At 44.1% G+C, this 16,170-nt stretch overlaps 1 protein-coding gene across 1 annotated transcript in view; it reads right to left on the minus strand.

Annotated features, from left to right (window-relative positions):
* ATRN (attractin) overlaps positions 1 to 16,170 on the minus strand; it is a 444,499-nt gene that overhangs the window by 218,062 nt on the left and 210,267 nt on the right. The window contains exons 11-13 of the mRNA XM_082258667.1: positions 10,932 to 11,016; positions 7,871 to 8,091; positions 3,148 to 3,272 (exon numbers count right to left, since the gene is read on the minus strand). Coding sequence (XP_082114793.1) covers positions 3,148 to 3,272; positions 7,871 to 8,091; positions 10,932 to 11,016 — 431 coding nt within the window. The remainder of the gene's footprint in view (positions 1 to 3,147; positions 3,273 to 7,870; positions 8,092 to 10,931; positions 11,017 to 16,170) is intronic.

Below are 16,170 nucleotides of genomic sequence, written 5' to 3' on the forward strand. Positions count from 1 at the left end.
GCAAATTGCCTACACCGGCAAGGCTGGAACACATTTCTACCCAGAACGGGATGCTTTCCACCAGTCATGCACAATAGAGAAATAGCTGAAAAAACATGTGCAAAGGGAGTGGGTTTTGCAGCCTTAGAATTTTTTACATAACTGCCTGAAGACAGTACTGGTAGAAGAAACAGGCTGATCCTCTACATTCAGAGAGGTGCAGGAGCATGCTTGTTGCCTCTGAAAGCAGTCAAACAACTGGGTAATTTGGGTCATAAATGGATTGACAGTCGTAAAAAGTTCAGCTAAAAGAGAAGAAGGTCCAGCTACATCTAACTGAGACAAAGAGGATTCCTCAGGACAGGATAGACTTTTAAGCTGGCCACAAATTACTTTTTTTTTTGTCAGCCAGTAGGATGATATGATTGGGGGGAAAAAAAATTAACAGATTCCTCTATTCACACAAGCAGTGCTGTATTTTGGCCTAGGCCAACAAGGCCCAGGCCTAGGGCAGCACTTTGCAGGGGGGCAGCAAAAAAGCCACCCCCCACCACCTGAGACTCTATTGGCCACTGGTTGCTAGAACCACCTCTCTCACCCCCCTCTCTCTCTTACTCACCCCCCTTTCTCACTCTCTCACCCCTCCTCTCTCCTTCCCGCTCACCTACCTCTCTCTTTCTCACCCCCTCTCTCTCTATCGCTCTCATCTCCCTCTCTCATCCCCCCTCACTCTCTCTCTCTCTCATCCCCCCTCACTCTCTCTCTCTCTCATCCCCCCTCACTCTCTCTCTCTCTCATCCCCCCTCACTCTCTATCGCTCTCATCTCCCACTCTCTCTCCCCCTGTCTCTCTCATCCCCCACTCTCTCACTCATCCCCCACTCTCTCACTCATCCCCCACTCTCTCACTCATCCCCCACTCTCTCACTCATCCCCCACTCTCTCACTCATCCCCCACTCTCTCACTCATCCCCCACTCTCTCTTTCCCTCCCTCACCCAACCCCTGTCTCTCTCTCTCTTTCATCCCCCCTCACTCTCTCCCTCACCCACCCTCTCTCTCCCCCTCTCACCCCCATCTCAGGGGTTCATGCTGGGACTTGTAGTCCTATTTTGGAAGAAGACACATCTGTTAAAAAAGGAGTGGGGAAAATTTAAATGGGGAGGGCGCCTAATTGTAGCCTTGCCTAGGGCAGCACAAAACCAAAATACACCACTGCACACAAGCCAGGTGGATAGAAGAACCGCTGTGCTGTTGCATTCTGACAGCAGGACTCCTCTGCTGTCAAAATACACTGACTAGTGATGGCAGATCATTGATTTAAGCCACCAATGCAGAAAAAGTTTTCAACAAGCCTGTTCAACAGAAGTCGATTGTTAGAGTGGGAGTGACCACACATGGATTGAAATTCAGCCAGCCCTGCTAGCCAAATTTAGATCCATCTATGGCCAGCTTAAGAGCGGGGGATACCATGAATCAAGGGTGCAGACATCTACACTGTCTGTAGGCATGCTGCAAACAGTCCTGGAGCCATTAGTAGAAAGTGACTGGCGGCACACAGTACAGCACGTCTGTCCCTAGAGTAACTAGAATCAGACATGTTGAAACTGCATGCCAGAAAGGCAACAAATAAGCTCAGAGTAAAAGGCACGGCCTCAGATACTCACAGAACACTGGCAGCAGGTGAGAGTCAGATGGCCAGAGATTACCAAGATAATTGTAGGAGGACAGCAGGAAACAAATGATGAAGTTCTACATGGCTCCCAACTCTGTACAAAAGAAAAACACTCGACCTAGTGTTCGACGGCAGAACTTAATCACTACAGCATAACCATAACCTGGCGGAAGCAGGGAATGACGATGACCAGCACCCAACGTAAATAAGTTAGCTGTGAGTGCTCAGCTTGACTGGCCAACTCACTAAAGGCCTGTACACACGATTGTCGGCCGTAAATATTCGGCCAATGTCCGATCGGCCGATTGTCGGCTTGTTAGTATGATGCTTCCGACAACCGAACAGAATCTGGTGTGCAGGCATTAAAATTTTTGTTGGCCAACACCAGAACGGCCGATTGTTCGCCAGTCAGTACAGAATTCGGCCGACAAAAATCAGATGAGCAAAACTGGGCATGCTCAGAGAAGAAAAAACACACGGAAAGTTAACCATCACATGACATCACTTCTGCAGTCGGCTGTTGTTGGCCGACAAAATTCGTGTGCAGTCTTTAGCACTTTTCAACCGACAGGACAGCACTGGACAAAAGACGGCCGATCGTTCGGCCGACAATCGCTACGTGTGTATGGGGCTTAAGTGAACCTTCAGAGACAAGGCAAGTGCTGAGGCAAAGCCAGCAGCTTTGGACCTGGAAAGCACTCTGCAGTGAACTTTTACTAGAAGAGAGTCTTGAAAGTGCCCCATACAGAACTAAGTGCCCAAAGGTCACTTCCAGGCTACTCCTAGAAAGTCTGAGGAAGCAGAACTTCACAAGTCAGGTTTAAGACGACTGCTTCAGAGAAACACAGCTCCAGAAGCAATGTAGTCTTGAAGATGCTAGCTTAAAAAAAAAAATATGTTTCACACAGTAGAGCTGGAGAAAAGATGTCCCATCCTCCTAGGACAATGGCAAAAAACTGCTGGTACAACACTGCTGAGACATGCTGGTAGTAGGACAAGTTATCCTTGCATTGTCTACAGTTTTCTTGTTTGAAAGTGTCCAATCCTCCTGTATGTGGCAATGTAACCTGAAGGACAAGAAAGGGCAATGAACAAGAAAAAAAAAAATAAAATAAGTTAAAAGTTTTACTGCGGCTGGAAATTTTTTTTTTTTTTTTTTTTAAAAGATCACAAGGATTTCTGAGAACATTTTCACTGATTGGAAATGAACAGAAAGAAAGTCACGAATTGAATAATCTTGCTTTAAAGTTATTGTTTTGTACTATTTTAATTTGTGCGTTTTGAATAATTTTTTAGTAATGTGTATGTTTTATTATTGGAGATTCAATGACTACACTGCAATTTTCACTTTTAAAGGCTTTTTGTAGATAATACCATACGTTCAAAGTGCTGGAGATGTTTGGAAAAGAATACGTTCACTTTGGTGTCCTTTTTATGCCTTTTTGGTCGTGTAAAGTCAAAGTCATTGCTGTAATACAGAAATATAGTGACTGACCTGACTGGCTGTGCAGTTGTTATTAAGAGTAATACACTGGTCATTACACCATCGACAGCCATTAGTGTTCAATGTGCAGCTAAAGCAGTCCGTATACTGATCGCACTTGCTATCACTGTCGGAATCTGCAGGAAAAAACAGAAAAGAAAGATTATAAAAAAAATTTACAATCACAAATGCAGCAGCATTCTGTCTAGGCGCTAACTAGGGTGGTCTCCATCACATCAAACTTGTGTGGCATCTTCAACTTAACACGTCACTTCTTCTGAATCGAGATGGGGCTCAGGTAAGTATGAGGAAGGCTGCTGCACACTGAAGGTTTTTTTATCTTAATGCATTGAATGCTTTAGGATAATAAAGCCCTCTGCCTTTAGAACCACTTTAATAAGCTATTAATTTAGGCTGGGGATGGAATATTGTTTAGTAACAAGTTTGTGTAAAAAAAAATAAAATATTCCATAGACTCAACATGCCTCTCAGCAAATAGCTTGGGGTGTCAACTTTACAAAAAGGGGTCATTTGGGGGGGGGAGAGGGAGGGTGTAACTGTCCTGGCATTTTATGCCCAATATTAGAAGCTTATGCCACACATCACCCACTCTTCTAACCACTTGAAGACCAAGCCTTTTTTGACACTTTATATTTATAGTGATATATTTTTTAAAGCAGAGGCCCTACAGAATAAAATGGTGGGTGTTGCAATTTTTATGTCACACTAATTATATATATATATATATATATATATATATATATATATATATATACACACACACACACACATACATACATACACACACCCCCCCCCCCCCCCAGTGCATAGATACCAAACATGACAAGCTTTAAAATTGCGCACACCCGGCAACAAACTACATACATTTTGAAAGGGCTTAAAGCCTTTAAAACATGCCTCTCAGCAAATCGCTTTGGGTGTCTACTTTCCAAAAAGGGGTAATTTTGGGGGTGTTTGAACTGTCCCGGCCACGACCGCGCAATTGTCCGTTAAAATCACGCAGTGCCGAATTGCAAAATACCCCCTGGTCAGAAAGGGGGGAAAATCTTCCGGGGGCTTAAGTGGTTAAAATTGCGCACGCCCATGCAGCGGCAACAAACTATGTACATTTTTGAAAGCCTTTAAAAGTCTTTACAAGTTACCAGTTTAGACTTACAGAGGAGGTCTACTGCAAGAATTACTGCCCTCGACCTGACATTCGTGGCGATACCTCACATGCATGCTGCAAATGCAGTTTATATAGGACACTAGAACGACGCTTGCGTGCTCCTTGGCGCACAAACTCGGGGGAACAGGGGTTCTTAAATTTTTTTTTTTTTATTGTTTATTTTGCTTTTTTATGTTATTTTGACACCTTCCCTTTTTTTTATCATTTGTATTGATATCACAGTGAATTTAAATATCCCCTATGATAGCAATCTGTAGTGACAGGTACTCTTCTTTTTTTTTTAAATTGGGGTCTATTAGACTTTAGATCTCTCCTCTGCTCTTAAAGTATCTGACCACACCAAAATTGGTGTGATAAGATGCTTTCCCAATGGCACTGTTTATATCTGGTGAAATGCTCGTAGCTTCCGGTATCTTAGGCCATAGAGATGATTGGAGCCATTCTCGTCTCCAGTCAGCTATATGGTCAGATAATGGAACCAACGGCTGCACTCTCGGGTTACCCTAAATCTGCATCATCCTGGTATAAGCACTCAAAGTCCAGATACTTACCAGTACGTTGCTGGTCCTTGTTGGGCATATATTGTAGGTTTTTTTTTTTTTTTCATGCAGCCTGTGGGCTGAACAAAAAAGAACCTAACAGATTCCTCCATTCACATCGATTGATGTAGATGAAGAATTCTTACCAGAAAATGGGTGGTATACCCATCACTAGACCTCCCAACATCCACCCACTTCTAATGATGGGCCATACATGATGAAATCCATGTATTCTCTTTTCCTTTTTTACTGCGGTGGTGCAATCACCTCCTACAGCGCTGCCATCGTAGATTTCCATATATATGCTGAGAGAAAACGCTATTGCTGTCAGAATAGATAGATCAGTGCGGCAGCTGATGGGCGTACCCGGAAGGCAAACAACAGTTAACAATAAAACATTACATTATAATAGCAAAGAATGATGGTATCTGAAAAGTAAAAAATGGTTAACAATGAAAAACAGTAACAATAAAACATTACAGTATAACAATATATTATATAGTACAGTAAAAGTAGAAGTAGAAGAGCAGAGTAAGAATAGAAAATTAACTCAAAACGACAACTATTTTTGGCTTATTTTATTTTAGTAACTTTTTTTGTAAATTTAAAATGTTCCAGGTTAGGGTCTCTCAAAATGCGATCGCCATCGAACATCTCTCGAGACCCTGTGTAAGTGTGCCCTATACTGTGCCGTGCTGTACCCTATACGAATACTCCACTAGTGTGTGGTAGCAATGGAAACAGTCCCTGATGCAGAGACCAGGTTGACCAGGGCAGAAGGGACAAAAATAATGGGTGTCCTGCCTAAATCCGCATTTCCTACAGACACGACATCTTCTTTGGGGCAGTCTTTGGGTAGGGGTATTCAGGAGGACATAAGGAAAATGCCTCTAGTGCAGCCGGCTCACTGCATCTGGGTTGTGAATTTGGGCCACAGCACATTCTGGATACAGAAGGGATGTGATGATCTCTTCCTGGAATTTTAGGAAAGATCCACTTCGTCCTGACGCTTTGTATAGCACATAAGCGTTCAGCAGAGCCAATTGAAATAAACAGACACTTTTTTGTACCAGCGTCTGGCCTTATGGTCAATTAGGTACGGCGCCATCATCTGGTCATTGAAGTCCACCCCTCCCATGTTAGGGTTGTATTCATGGACCCAGAGGGGCTTCTCAACAACACCCGTCGCTGTTGAAATTTGTACTGTCGTATCTGCGTGAATGGAGGACAGAACGAAAACATTTTGTGCATCCCTCCACTTCACTGCAAGCAATCTGTTAGACCTCAAGCATGCTCTCTCCCCCCGTCTAAGTGGGGTATCTATAAGCCTTTGGGGGGAAGCCCCGGCGCCACATGCGCCAATTTAAAATTCAAGCAGGTGACTAAAAAGTGGCACGTTTGTGTAATGATTGTCCACGTATAAATGGTACCCCTTTCAGATTAAGGGTGACACCAAGTCCCAAACAACCTTTCCGCTGCTCCCTATGTAGTCTGGGCAGTTGGGGGGGCTCCACAGTGCTATCTCTGCCCTTGTAAACACGGAAATTTCATGTTTAGCCTGTGGCCCTGCCAGATAATTTAATCAGGGACAGCTTGTTGGGGTCTTGTTGGCGTCAATTAAAAGTTAACGACACCCCAGTTGATCGCATATCGCAGTGCGATCTGCAAGTTCACACAGAATCAGATCGCACTAGTGTGAACCACTATGCGATCAGATTCTGTTGCGGATAAAAATAAGCCTCATGTGCGAGTTTAGTGCGCATGCGGTGCGAATTCAGCCATACAAAGTGTATGGCTGAAATTTGCACCGCACATGAGATCGCATGTAATTTAAGAGCAGTGCGCTCCGAATTACATGCGATCTCCGCGATCGCACTAATGTGAACTGGGGATTAAACCTTAATACCAGAAAAACTATAGCCCTCCAGCTGTTCAGGAACTACAATTCCCATCATGCCTAGTCATGTCTGTGACTGACAGTTTTACAATGCCTCGTGGGATGTGTAGTTCCGCAACAGCTGGAGGGCCGTAGTTTGAGGATCCTGTCAACTAAAATGTACTGGAGACTTTAATCAACTAACATATGACTAAAACAAAATTCTAGCATTTTGGTCAAAAGACTGACTAAAACCAAATTGAAATTTGACGTCAAGATTAACACTAGTCCAAGGGCCCTCTTCACACTGGACGCAGGTGGATGCAATGGCTGCATTTTGAACTGCACTCCAACTGCATAAACAGCCCAAAAATCAATATAAATCATTGCAGTGCAGTTAAAAAAAAAAAAAAAAAAGAGTAGAGAATGCTGCATTTTTCTGCACCGCAAATGCGCTTCAAATAAACCGCACTGCATCCCTTTAAGCCAACAAAGCCAAGCTCAAACTGTATACTTAATTTTTCTGTGCCGCAAATGCAGGGAAAGTGCAAATATACCACACTGCGAATGCAGTGCTAAACACAGTGTAAAATACATGCAAACGCATTCAAGCGCGCTTCAAACGCTCGTAAACATGCAGTCAAAAAAACACAGTTATGTGCACATAATGGTGCGTTTTGACGCATGTTTACATTTATTTAAAGCGTGTTCGATTGGGTTTGCATGTATTTTGGTGGTGAGCGTGAATACATTTTGAATGCTTTTGTGCTGCGTTTAGCACTGTTTGCAGTGCCTTTTTTCTATATGGTTTTGGGCTTGGCTTTGTTGGCTTAAAGGGACGCAGAGTGGTGCATTTGAGGCGCATTTGTATCGTGGTCCCTGCATAAAATGCAGCATTAATATGAACTGTGCCAATAGATAACCTTGATTTTGGGCAGTCTATGCAGTTGGAGTGCAGTTCAAAATGCAGTGAACTGCATTTGGTGTGAAAGGGCCCTTAAGGTCCCAGAAAATGGACCATATTCAGTGTATGAAAGGAATAATGATTGAGCAATAGGCTTATTATTGCTTTGGATAGAGAGGAGTAATGAAATCGAGGATAGGTTGAGGAGGAAAATAAAGTATACATACATGGGATAGCAGGACATAAATTGATGGTGTAGTTTTGTTGTTCTGGAGATGCTTGTTCCCAGGACAAGCACTGAGATGTACCGTTGTTCCAGACACAGCGAATTTCTGGTCCGGCCGACATACACAAGGTATTACTTGTAAAAGCTTCACAACTCTTGGATGTGAACATCAGGACATCGTTGAGCAAGAGGCTGTTGAATCCTCCAAATACAAACATTGTGCTGTAAGACAGAAAGGTTATTTTTAACCCAAGAGAGAAGCTTTATGCTATGTGGTATAAAACAGATCATACAAAGTGAGCAGCCTAAAGTAACTCCAGGCAATTTTTAGGTTTAAAAGAAAGGGTGGTTTGAATCTACGACTTTGACAGCAATAAAAAAAAAAAAAAAAAAGCTGAAAAAAAAATTGGATTTTTGACTTACCGTGAAATTTATTTCTCTGGTGTTCTTTGACGAACACAGCTCCTGATCTTCATAACTATTGGGTTATACTGACCCCTACAGGAGTAGGACACTAGGCATAAAGAATCTGGTTACACCTATGGGCAGTCCTAGGGGGTATAACTCCCTCTCTTTGCCATAGGTACTCAGCTTTGTCCAAGCAGTGTCAGAAGAATTACAACTCCAAAGAGGGGTGGGTGCAGTATCCACCAATGAACATCAGAGAAATGGATTTTATGGTAAGTCAAAATATCCCATTTTCTCTTTCGTTCATTGACGAACAAAGCTCCTGATCTTCATAACCATTGGGATGTCCCAAAGCAGTCTCAAACATAAGGGGTGTGGGAACAGCAAAAAAAATTCCCAAGACTAAACAATAGCCAACCAGGCAACAGGAGCTCAACCAAAACAACTGGAGCCCACCTGAAAAAAACAATACACCCTCGAAGAGGATCAGGTCCTCTCATCAGCAGCCTGCAAACCTTGGGCCAAAAGAAGCTCCTGCAGATGTCGACACATCCACTTTATAGAACTTTGTGAAAGTGTACACTGAGGACCAGGTGGCCATCTTGCAAACCTGCATCACTGACGTCTGATGATGGAAGGCCCAGGAGGCACTAAGTGCCGAGTAGAATGTGTCATAATAGGGAAAGCAAGAACCTGACCCTTGATGTAATAGGCCTGAATTACCGCCTGTCTGATCCATCTGGAAATGGTTGAAGAGGAAGCCGATAACCCTTTCCGAGGTCCATCCCTGAGCACAATGAGTCTAACTTCCTGAAAGACTCCATAGCTGCCAGGTACGCCCTAATTGCCCAGATCATATTCAAGGCATGCAAGGCAATTTCCTTGGGATGTTTAGGCCTGGGACACAGGGAAGGCAATACAATGTCTTCATTTAAATAGAAATCAGACAACCTTGGGGAAAAACGACGGACAGGGGCAAAGAACCACCTTATCTCTATGAATCACAAGTAAAAGTGAACGTCAGGATAATGCCGCCAGTTCCGACACCCTGTGCGCAGAGGTAATAGCCACAAAAATAGCCACCTTCTGAGAGTGTAAGCAAGGGAATCTCCTGAAGGTTATCAAAGGGATGCTTTTGGAGGACCAAAAGCACCAAATTGAGGTCCCAAGGCGGCAACGGAGACCACACTGGGGAAACCAAATGACGGAAGAAAGGTACACAAGGCCAATTTCTGTTCAAAACCCAGTTGAAGGAAGGTCAAGATCTGAGCCACCAAGAAAGAGCGAGGACAAACCTCAAGAGACTCACACCACGCAATGTACGTCTTCCACATACAAAGGTAGATCTTCCTGGCTTTTAACAACGTAGGAATCACAGACTCCGATAAACCTCTATCCTTCGGCACCTGGCATTTAACAGCCAAGCCGTAAAAAGCCAGCGACTGTAAAACAGGATAGAAGATGGGTCCGTGGGACAGCAGAGGGTGGACACCATCAGGTCCAGCACGCGTATACAAGCCCGGAGGGAAGACTGTCTGCTAAACAACAGAAGCTGAATCGCCTCCTGCAATGTCTGGAGTTTTTCCCGAGGAAGAAACACTCTGGCTGAGGCTGGAGTTGAGAGTCAGACCCAGATAGGCAATTTTTTGTGGACAGAACCAAAGCAGACTCCTGAATGGTCAGGATCCCACCAAACTCCCTCAGAGTTCGCAGAGCAATCTCCAGTAGTCCATCAGACCAATCGGAGACTCCGCTCACAGAAGATCGTCTAGGTACCCCAGTACCGTGATCCCCTGCTGACTCAAACAATGCCAGCACCAGGGCCTACACTCCTGTGAAGGCCCGAGGTGCGGGGATGAGACCAAAGCTCAGCGACACAAACTGATAATGCTCCTTATCCACGGCAAAATGGAGGAGGCGCTAGCGACCAGCACATATTAGAATGTGCAGGTAGGCGTCCTTGATGTCGAAAGAAGCAAGAAGAAATCACCCTGATGTAGGGACGCCACTACCATGTGAATGGACTATGCAGAACTTCTGTACTCGCACAAATCAGCTAAGTGCCTTGAGGTCCAGAATTGGATGTACCTTGCTTCCTTCCTGGGGACTGTAAAGAGGTTTGCGTAAAAAAAACCCTTGAAAATGTTACAAAGCTGGAACCGGAACAATCACCCCTTAAAAAAAAACAAGTCTTGCACTGCCCAAAAGAGACCCCATAAGTGATCTGGGGACAAGTGCAGGTTGGAAGGGAAAAAACCTTTCCGGAGGACAAGACCGAACTCAAGCTCGTAACCTGACCGAATAACTTCGTGGATCCACTTGTCCTGTACCAGGGAGGTCCATGGATGCGGATACCAGCTAAGAAGTCCCCCCCACCCCACATTGCTTGACAATCTATATAAAGTTGGCCAATGAGTAGTAAAAGAATAATCACTTTGGTTTTAGTCACTTTCCTTAAAAAAACATCACCCTTTGTTTTTGCATTTGTGATGAATACGTTTAAAGAGTACTTTTGGCTCCAAGAAGTGAATGCTTTGAGTTCATTCTGATGTGAAGTAAGGCCCTTGGCAACCATTACACATTGCTGCCACTTTATAAAGTTCCAAAGCATAGGGAAGCATTTTGACTGAATGAAAACAGCGATTTGTTTTTACCCATTTATTAGGACTGCAGAGTGTCCGAAACGATTGACATCATGATGAAGCCTGGGTGGAGGCAGCAGACTCCAACTGTCACAAGCTGGACAAGAAATAGAAAAAAAGATGACAAATTAATTCATTACTTTCAAGTTCATAAAAAGGCAAAGAGCAACTAAGACAACTGCACATGGAAGCAACACACAGAGCAACTGTACTATATAACTGCCCTCAGATTTACTAATAACTGTACAATGAGGGCCTACTAAATTAGATATTAATGAAGAGAGGAATGGGAACATCTGGCTTTGGACAAAAACACAATTAAATCCCCCATTAGTGGTAGGAAAACTCTCCAGTAGGCTCAAGAAATTAAAACATGTCAAGTGTACCACAGCCATGGGTAGTCCTGGTGAAAGGCTGGTGTTGTCCTTTTATATATAGATATGCAATGTTTGTTACTTGCCTTGAGAGGCCGTAATGGATTATTTCTAATTAACCTTTGGATTTTCCAAACAGAGTGCAGTCGCCCATATTCCTTTGTGGCATAATTATGAATTTAAAGCGGAGTTCCAGCCATTTCACTCACCTGTCCAACGGTCCAGCGATGCGGCCGCCCGAGGCCTCGATCCTCTCCCTTGGCGCCGGCATCACTGCTGTGGGCACCTTTGCGGCTTCACAGCCGGGTACCCACTGCGCATGCGCGAGTCGCGCTGCGCGTCTTGATTGGCCGGCAATCTTCTGGGACCTCTGACATGTCCCAGAAGATTGCAGGGAGGGAGGGGGAGAGGAGAACTTCCGTTCAGGGCGCCGCGGCACTCCGAGCGGAAGTGGGAGCGGGTACCTGTCAAAACTAGGTACCCGCTCCCCCCCCCCCCCAAAAAAAAATGACATGCCAAATGTGGCATGTCAGGGGGTTAGAACGGCCTAAAGCGGAAGTTCCACTTTTGGGTGGAACTCCGCTTTAAAGAAGGAATGCTGTCACTGACTGCAGTTCCTGCTCTTTCGGAGGTCTGAATGGAAGATTATTCCCACTGGAGGTCTACCAGACCAATATATACTGTATTATATGTACCAACCTGGTGTGGGGCAAGTCCCCCACATGAGTTCTCCCCTAAACTAAATGGCTCTCTTACCATAATGATGTCCAGGTTGTGATGAAATGCGTAGGGTGGAGCTTCGGTTGGTAACATCACACCCACCAGCTGCATCGCTGTATATGCTTGTGATATTCTGAATACTGCGATATTCTTTTAATATAGGCAATGTATTTTTATTAGCTACACTATTAAGTTTGCCTTTATCTCCTTCCCATGGTATATGTGGTCTATTTGGATTTCCTATTGAGTATACCACTTTTGGCTGGGTCGTTTATGGTGTATGGTGGTGCCATGTGATATACATCTTTTACGCTTTTAAACTCATAAAACCTGAGATCCTATTAGTCTGGTAAGCAGGTTTTTGATACCCTGGGCTGCTATGACACACAGATGAGGACATGTTAAGGACACGTGGGATGATTTCTGTTAACTTCACTACACAATCATTTGCTGGGGACTTGACCTTAAAGCAGTAGTAAACCGCACCCAAAAAAAACAACGGCCCAGGCAGTTTAAGTCATATTGTGCTAGTATGCTTGGCATACTAGCATATAATGACAGACTTGCCAGAAAAAGCCCTCCAGCGGCGTGCTGTCACCGCTGAGGTTACATAGTTAGTGAGGTTGAAAAAAGACATCAGTCCATCCAGTTCAACCTATGATGTGTGTGTGTGTTTGCTTTTAACCGTACATTGTATACCCTGTATGTTGTGGTCTCCAAGGTGCCCATCTAATAGTCTTTTGAAACTATCGATGCTCCCAGCTGATACGACTGCTTGTGGAAGAGAAGTCTCTTCCTGGTCTTCTTTCCGGGTTTACGAGTGTATCAGTTGTGGATATTTTTAACTGATTCATGACAATTGTCCCCACACGTTTAATATCTCTCACCAACTGATGGTTTAGTGAATTTTTGGTGTCGTGTATTTAAAGATGGCTGCCGCATCTCCAAATGACCATGTGGTTGTGGGGGGGCACCCATGTGTTGATGACCTCACTCACAAAATGACCTGAGTGGTCAAGAGGAATGATTACATCCTGTGGGTGATCTCTGGTATACCGGACTATAAAAAAGGGTTCATAGCATGAGGTATAGCCCTGTTTGTTTGGAGCTGTGGCAAGACCAAGTATGCAGCCAGGATTTCTTATTGTCCTGTTCCTCCAGCGATCCAGTGTAAGTGGTTGACATTTAACTACCAGAGTTAAGTATTATTTGACCTTTCTTTGGGATATTGGGAATAGGAGTGTATGTTTGAGTCTTGCTAATGTTTATGGTAACTTTTATGTGTAAGAAGCTTTATGTATTTTGATGTCCGGTAAAGTTTTGTTTTCTGCTTTTTATCAAAACTGCTCTTGGTGTGTCTATTCATTTAAAATATTCTCTAAATATATTTCAGAATGTCCAGTATACCTTCATTATAAATATTGTTCTTCCTTCATTTGATACAACGAGCTTCAGCTATCTGGCCAAGCCGGTGATGACGTCACTGTATGTCACAGCTCTGAAGGAACGGCACAGGTACGCCGTTCCTTCAGAGCACATGCGCCGGAGACATAAGTAAAGATGTCCTAAACGGTGCATAATTAGGAGATATTTACAGTCTCTATAGGTAAGCCTTATTCTAGGCTTACCTGCAGGTAAAATCATCAGCTGCACTACAAACGCTGCAATCTCTTACACCAGTTTGTCTCTTTCTAAGTTGACGTCCGTAGAGGAGGAAACGCGTCAGAGAAGCGCCGCAACGTCACCATCCATCGCCACGGACCGCACTGCAGGCGGCCGCGGGTACTCTCCGGTATCCATACCGCTTTTCGCTATTATACCAGCTGGCATAATGTAAGTGCAATTCTTTTACCTAATAAATCAGTTAGAAGATTTTATACTATCTGCGGTTTTTATTATGTTTTACCGGGGAGATCCACTTTAGCAACCAGAGCAGCATAGATCCCAGGACCCGGAAGTAATAGAGGAAGGAGTCCACACAGGCTGATTTTTCTTGCACAGACAACATAACGTTCTGGTAAGAGGCTGACCTGCATGCGCGTTTACTCCCACATTAAAGGGATATACACTTATATACTATACACTATATATATATATTGGCAGTCTTATTCAAAACATATTTTTTGTGATCTTCAATTTTGCACTTTTACTTTCCTTAAAGGAGCAGACACTTCATGCAATTTGTTTGTGATATTTTGCATATAAATTTTTAACATTATGCTGATGGAAATTTACTTTTCACTGATTTAAACTTAGGTTATACGTAAACCAAATGGATTGTTTGCACAGGATCTCAGACTGAACAATTGTCAGTAAATCTGAAGGAGATTGTTAAGACGTGTGAATGGTCAGCTTAGTGTGGTTACACAAGACAGTTTTAATGGATGGGGAGAGATCTGACCCGCTTCTGAATAAAACAAAAACATCCACTTTCTTTTACTATCTTCCCCAGAGGTGGCATGTTTGGTGGAAAAATGGAGACAATCAGTAACAGGTCACATACAATTTCCAACACGACAGGAAATCTCTCAGTGTGATAATAGGTGCTCCTGACACTTGGACATGCTCTCTAGGCCTAATAAGCTTCAATCTGTTGCATCACTTGATTTTAGCAGGTTCTGTGTGGCCACTAAGAAAGCAAGCGCATTCTGACTTCTACACTCTGCATTACAGTATGATGTACAGTATATGGCACATTTCTCTTTGTTGCACTGAAAATGACAGACACATCCCCCATGTACACATAAGGGACTAACCTAGACATGTCAAAATAAACTTAAAACATAGGATCAAAAGGTGAAAATGTCTTAAGGTGGCTGCACCTACAAAATCCTGCAAAAACAAAAAATATATTTTGGGCAGGCCTTGACAAGTTTGCTTGGAATCTAGGAGCCAGCTAAAAAAAGTTGGGAGCTTGTTTTTTTTTTTAACAAATCTTAAGGGTGGAACATGTAACATGCTCCCAAAGGTGAACTTATCCTTTAACCCTTTTCACAGCCAGAGCTGTTTTTGCACACATTTAAAAAAAAATGGATTTTTGTCTAACCGCAAAATCCTTTTCTCTAATGTTCATTGATGAACACAGCTTCATATCTTCATTAGACGGATGGGTTATGCTGCCCTTCCTTAGGAGTAGGAAACTAGGCAGAAAAGGGTTAACAAAAGTTAAAGCGGAGTTCCAGCCTCACACACTCACCTGTCCAACGGTCCAGCGATGCGGCCGCCCGAAGCCTCGCTCTTCTCCCTCTCTGCTCTGCGGCCCCGGCATCACTGGTGTGGGCACCTTGCTGTGACAGTTTGCGGCTTCACAGCGGGCTACGCACTGCGCATGCGCGAGTTGCGCTGCGCGTCGTGATTGGCCGGCAATCTTCTGGGACCTCTCACATGTCCCAGAAGATTTCATGGAGGGAGGGGGAGAGGAGAACTTCCGCTCAGGGCGCCCCGAGCGGAAGTGGGAGCGGGTACCTGTCAAAACTAGGTACCTGTTCCCCCTCAAAAAATGACATGCCAAATGTGGCATGTCAGGGGGTTAGAACTACCTAAAGCGGAAGTTCCACTTTTGGGTGGAACTCCGCTTTAACAAAGCTGAACTACGCCTATAGGGCAGTCCCAGGTGGTATACTCCCCACTTTCTGCTCTAGGATCTCAGTTTTGTAACAAGCAGTGCCAAAAGAATACATAAACCAATTCCACAGACGGATGGGTGCTGTGCCCGTCAATTAACATCAGAGAAAAAGATTTTACGGTAAGACAAAAATCCAGTTTTCTCTTTTGTTCATTGACAGACACAGCTTCATATCTTCATTAGACGGATGGGACGTCCCAAAGCAGTATCAGCATGAGGGGTGGGGAAAACACAGCAATAAACATATTCCCCAAAAGAAGGCTAAAAACTTAGCCAACCAGGTAAACCAGGAGCTTGACCAGGAACAACTGGCGCTCCCCTACCAGAAAAAAACACCCTCAAGAGGCAGAAGTCTCTGCCACGGCGGCCTGCTAATCTTTGTGGCCAAAACCATTATCTGCAAATGCAAAAACATCCTCCTTGTAGAACTTTGTGAATGTGTGTACAAACGCCCAGGTGGCTGCTTTGCAAACCTGGACCACTGACGCCTGATGACGGAAAGCCCAGGAGGCACTAAGCACCCCTGTGGAAT

The sequence above is a fragment of the Pelophylax lessonae genome (genome assembly GCF_965119305.1).
Source record: "Pelophylax lessonae genome assembly, chromosome: 1".
Taxonomy (NCBI): domain Eukaryota; kingdom Metazoa; phylum Chordata; class Amphibia; order Anura; family Ranidae; genus Pelophylax; species Pelophylax lessonae.